Source organism: Erythrolamprus reginae, chromosome 1 (assembly GCF_031021105.1).
Source record: "Erythrolamprus reginae isolate rEryReg1 chromosome 1, rEryReg1.hap1, whole genome shotgun sequence".
In the NCBI taxonomy this organism is placed as follows: Eukaryota; Metazoa; Chordata; class Lepidosauria; order Squamata; family Dipsadidae; genus Erythrolamprus; species Erythrolamprus reginae.
In genome coordinates, this window is record NC_091950.1 from 41,304,844 (window position 1) to 41,310,783 (window position 5,940).

The 5,940-nt window shown below is 48.0% G+C and overlaps 1 protein-coding gene across 2 annotated transcripts in view; it reads right to left on the minus strand.

The window, feature by feature from the left end:
- SIX1 (SIX homeobox 1) overlaps window positions 1-3,016 on the minus strand; it is an 8,581-nt gene extending 5,565 nt beyond the window's left edge. Inside the window, exon 1 of one of the 2 annotated variants that reach the window (XM_070733204.1) lies at window positions 2,083-3,016. In XM_070733204.1, the coding sequence (XP_070589305.1) occupies window positions 2,083-2,642 (560 nt within the window). In that variant the 5' untranslated portion in view covers window positions 2,643-3,016. The remainder of the gene's footprint in view (window positions 1-2,082) is intronic. The other variant, XM_070733213.1, reaches the window with a different exon arrangement.
- Window positions 3,017-5,940: the final 2,924 nt, after the last annotated feature.

Below are 5,940 nucleotides of genomic sequence, written 5' to 3' on the forward strand. Positions count from 1 at the left end.
TACTGTATTTAGAAACAGAACGCGCCACCCTGGATGTCCCCCCTAGTTTTCGGATTGCGAGCCCCATAATTCCCGGCCAGCTAAGGGGTTTTGGAAGCTGCGGTTCCACACATCTGGAAAGCACCAGATGGAGCTCTAGCGGTTCCATCCGATTAAAGCTCAGGGGGAGCCGCTGCTTTTTAAGGCACGAGGGTTAACTGCCTACTTTACAGGCGCAGCTATTAAACTTAAAGTGCTTGTTGGCTTCGTGGGACACTTGCGCCTGAGTAAATAAAGTGCAGGATCGCGGCCTGATCCCTTGGAAGTTCACAGCGCAAGGAGGCGCGGTGAAACCGTTGCTTAGCAAACCGGGGAAAGGCGAAGAACAACAGAAACTTTGAAGAGAACGGCTCGGTCCTTCCAACTGGCGCGGCCCGAGGCGCCGATCCGGGTCAACCGGAGCGGGGCCCACTCAAGTCGCCCAGCGGGCTTAGTTTTGTACGGGACAGCTCACCCCACGCCCCTCAAATGAGCGCAAGGATCGGGGTTTGTACAACCCGAAGCCCCAAGCGAGCCAAGCGCCCCATACAGTCGCCCCGCAGCCGTGATCCAGCCCTGATCATCAGCACTTCCTATTACTTATTATGCTTACCCGCTTTCCTGAAGCAGTCAATTTATTTCTCATGCCTCTTTTCCTTCCATCATCCACTGCCTCGCTTGTATTCAGCAGGCAACTTTCAACGCCCGCATTCCAATGCTTAAGGCTATGTACTTGTTTTATTTATTTTTATTTATATTGTGTGTACTGTATGTGTATATATAGGCCTGCATGTATGTATGTATGCATGTTAACCGCTTGGAGAGGGCTGTAAAGTACTGTGAAGCGGTACATAAGTCTAAATGCCAATGCTGTGTGTGTGTGTGTGTGTGTGTGTGTGTGTGTGTGTGTATGAGTGTGTATATCCAAACAATGTATATATGTGTGTGTATATATAAACATACAAGACTGAGGGCAGAAAAAGACCTCATGGTCCATCTAGTCTGCCCTTATACTACTTTCTACATTTTATCATAGGATGGATATATGTTTATCCCAGGCATGTTTCAACTCACTGGATTTACCAACCACGTCTGCTGGAAGTTTGTTCCAAGCATCTACTACTCTTTCAGTCAAATAATATCTTTCCCCCAATTAACCTCAGATTGTGCCCCCTTGTTCTTGGGTTCACTTTCCTATTAAAAACACAATGTGTGTGTGTGTGTGTGTGTGTGTGTGTAAGTTTGTAAGTGTGTACATGTGTAACAATTTTTTGGCTGATAATGAAATGGAAGGGAGACTAGTTACACATTTGAGTAACGGGGTAACTTTCCACTTTCGGGCCGCACGATAAGGTCCCACAGAGTTGGCCTTCTCCGGGTCCCCTCGACTAAACAATGTCGTCTGGCGGGCCCCAGGGGAAGAGCCTTCTCTGTGGCGGCCCCGACCCTCTGGAATCAACTCCCCCCAGTGATCAGAATTGCCCCCACCCTCCTTGCCTTTTGTAAGCTATTGAAGACCCACCTATGTCGCCAGGCATAGGGAAACTTATATGGGCTTATATTGTTTATGGGCTTATGGGCTTATATTGTTTATGTATGGTATGATTGTGTTGCCGGGTTTTAATAATGGGTTTTTAGATGTCTTTTAAAATATTGGATTTGTCACATTGTGGTTTTTGTTGTGAGCCGCTCCGAGTCTCCGGTGAGGGGCGGCATACAAATCTAATACTAATACTAATACTAATACTAATACTAATACTAATACAGTACTAATACTAAACTAATACTAATAAAAATACTACTACTAATAAAAATACTACTACTACTACTACTACTACTACTACTACTAATAATAATAATAATAATAATAATAATAATAATAATAATAATAATAACCATTGCCCCCTCTCTGTACCCCGGCTGGAGGAGCGGAAGGTTCTTCACCCTGCCCCAAAAGCCCCTTCCCCGAAAGAGCTGTTGCTGGGGCGGGGGGGAGCCCTGAGATCTTTGTGTGTGTGTGTCCCCCCCATAAGAAGAAGAGCCCGAAGCGCGAGCGGCACCCACCTCTCTTTGGCCTCCGCCGCTCGGTCGCGCTGCCTCCGGTTTTTAAACCAGTTGCTAACCTGGGTGGTGGTGAGGCCGGTGGCTTCGGCCAGCTCCCTCTTCTCCCGGGGCGACGGGTAAGGGTTGTGCGCGTACCACTCGCGCAGGACGCCCCGGGACTTCTCCTTGAAGCAGTAGCTGGTCTCCTCGCCGTCCCAGATGGTGCGGGGCAGCGGGAATTTCCGCCGCACGCGGTACTTGCCCACGGCGCCCAGCGGCCGTCCGCGCAGCTTCTCGGCCTCCACGTAGTGCGCCTTGAGCCAGAGCTGCTGGAGCTTGGGGTGGTTGTGAGGGGAGAACTGGTGGCTCTCCAGGATCTTGTAGAGCTCGCGGAAGTTGCCCCGGTGAAAGGCCACCACCGCCTTGGCTTTCAGGACGCTCTCGTTCTTGTGCAAGTGGTCGCAGGCCGGCAGCGACCAGAGGAACCGGCCCAGCCGCTCCAGGTTGCCGCCCTGCTGCAAGACCTCGCAGACGCACGCCACTTGCTCCTGCGTGAAGCCGAAGGACGGCAGCAGCGACATGGCTCCCACCAGCGGCTCCGGCTCCGGCGCCGACGCCAGCCCTCAGCCCGGGCTCAGCTGGCCCCGAAGGGAGCGGGCGGGCTGCGAGAGTTTTCCCCGAGAAGAGCCTGAGGGAAGAAAGTCGCGTCGTTCTCGTCGCCCTCAAAAGAACGGGCGGGGCGTGGGGGGGGGGGCGCCTCCAAACCAGCCGGCCGGGACCCCCTCCCCTCCCCCGGGAGAACGGAGCCCTCACAGCCCCCCGCGCCGAGGCGGAGGAAATGGATGCTCTGCGGCGGCGAGTTCCTGCAGCCGGGCAAAGTTTTGCTTTGGGGTCCTCCCGCAGCCAGGCTTAAAGCCGCCTCGGCGTCCGGGGCTCTTCTGATTGGACGCGCCCAGCGCCTATCGGAGCGCGCGCCCAGGCCCAAGCGGCGGCGGCAGAGAGCGAGCGCTGAGGTAGTTTTGGCTCCCTCAGCTTTGGAGCTGAGGAGAATGTGTGTCTTTCCCCCCCCACTTTCGCGCCGGAGCTGGGCTCGCTCGGCGCTCTGTGAGGCGCGGGCGCTCTCGGTTGGGAGCCGGGCGGCTGACTGTGCCGGGGGAGGGGGGGGGGAAGAAAGCCAGCCGCTCGAGGTTCCCTCCTCCTCCTCCTGCCCCCTCCCACACGCGCTCTCTTTCGCCCCCACCCCAGAAGGGGGAGACACGTCAGGAGCCTTGCAAGACGAGCCGCTTCTCGGGTGTCGGCTGAGGGGGAACGAAATTCTGTGCAAATCGATTATTGCAGACTTTAAACGACTTCAGACTCTATTGTGAGTCGCCCGGAGTCCTGCTGGAGTTGGGTGGTATATAAATACCACTAACTAACTAACTAACTAACTAACTAACTAACTAACTAACTAACTAACTAACTAACTAACTAACTAAGTCTGTAAGGGGCCCAAGCGCACCACTGTTCCTACCGTCCCTGTCCTATTGTCCTCTTTTATCGTTACTTTTTACTTATGTTTATACAAACTACTGCTATCCTATACATGTTTGACAAATATAATACATGAGTCCTTCGGGATTGGGCGGCATAGAATTCAAATAAAATAAAATAAAATAGTAAGTAAGTAAGTTAATAAATAAAACATCCACTGTCGTTCAAGCCAAATCACCAACACCCCCTCTCTTCCCTCCACACCTTTCTCAGCCCATCACTTCCTGACCCCTATGATAGCCATTAAGTGTTTTGCACCTCATGATTCTTGACAAATGTATCTTTTCTTTTATGCACACTGAGAGTAGATGCACCAAAGGCAAATTTCTTGTGTGTCCAATCACACTTGTCCAATAAAGAATTCTATTCTGTTCTGTTCTATTCTATCCTATCCTGTCCATCTAACCCTCCAGCCAACCAACTAGCCTCCTTCTCCTTTTAGAGATTCACTCGTTCCAGGGAGCTCATATTTAATTACTTTAATGTTGTGAATGAATAAATGATGCCCCCAGATGAATAGCTTATGGTATGCACTAAATAATTAAAAAGAGCCTCATAACTTTGCCCTCGGAGGATTGGAGGTGGAGATTTTCCTAATCATAATAAAATTAATCATCATCCAAAGAACCAAAGGACTTGATGGATTGAAACCTTTGTTGCCAACCTTTAAATGTAGGCTCTGTGGCTAGCACCAAGCCAAGGGTGTGTGGAGCATGGCTCTCAGAGTCCTTGGGATGCAAACTGGTGGGCCTTGAAAGAGTCAAGGTGCTGGTTGCTCTGGCAATAACACAAGCCAAACCACAGAGGCGCTCCAGCATTAATGCCCTTGAGGTGTTCTGCAGCAGAGACCATTTGGATTTAGTTGATTTTTCTTCCCATAATTCCCAGCTGGTAGGTAGCAGGGAACAAGATTGCTTGGATCATGATGCTGCCTGCCTTCTCATAGCCAGATCCAATTTATTCCTTAGGTCTAGGAAGAAGCCTCATCATCAGGTGCTTTTGGGAGTATGCCTTCCTAATTAACAACAACAACAACAACAACAACAACAACAACAACAACAGAGTTGGAAGGGAGCTGGGAGGTCTTCTAGTAAACCCCCTGCTTGGGCAGGACACCCTACATTAAAGTTGTAGCTTTCCCAGGTTTACCATAGAAGTTGGAGGATTGGCCCCTCTAAATAACACTTTGGGCTTCCAGGTCACAGCAATGTTAATGAGTAGAGCAAGCAGAAGGAATTTAACAAGAATCCAGACCCAGGTCAAATTCTTAAGTTCAGGAAGTCACCAACTGGCTTCTCTATCACACTTCTTTGGTTTTAACTTACTTTGCTGTTGTGTGAACCCAGCCTTGAGTTTATTAACTGTGGCTAGATGGCCATAGTTGCGATATGCTTAAGCAGGGATAATTAGCCAGATACTGTTTGTAATATCAGCTTCATTAGGTAAATCAGACCAGGAAACGCAAACATTTTTTTTAAAAAAAAAATTGAGATTGGCTTTAATAACAGAATCTGATTGTGTTATGTCTGTCTCCACCTCTTTCTTATATTTCAGGGAATCGGAAGCTGCTTCCAAACATTATTTCATTGTTTTGGACTTCAAAAATGTTTCAGCCACTTTTTCCTACATAGGACGTAATAGATCTTGCATATTTCCATTAATGTCATTTTACCCCACTCTTTATATGCAGATGAAAAGGGTGAAATTAGGAATCAAGATTATGCACACCCCATGAAACGGTGGCAGAAAAAAGAAAGACTGTTTTGAGTGCAGCTCAACTCTTTCACACAACCGTGGTTGTTTTTTAACTCCCTTATAGGGAAATACACTGCTCAAAAATAATAATAATAAAGGGAACACTTAAACAACACAATATAACTCCAAGTAAATCAAACTTCTGTGAAATCAAACTGTCCATTTAGGAAGCAGCACTGATCAATTTCACATGCTGTTATGCACATTCAACTTTGTACAGAATATTTTATTCATTCAGATCTAGGATGTCTTATTTGAGTGTTCCCTTTATTTTTTTTTTGAGCAGTATATTTTCCCACTAGCTCAATAGTTGGTGTTGTTGAGTTGTTGTTTTTTTAACTTCACAGTCAATCTAATAGTTCCAGGATTCCCTGATTGCCTGCCATCCAAATGTTGTGCTTGTGTGTTCTTGGATTCAACAAAAATCTGCTAGTGATGCTACCTATCTGGGTAAACATAACACATAAAAGCAATATAAGAAGCCTGTGAGGTAACACTATATTCCCTAGAACCAACTCATATTGCACTCAATACACTTTTCTTCTGAGCACACATAGCTAGAGTTGAACTTTAATGAGGCTTCAGTTTCTA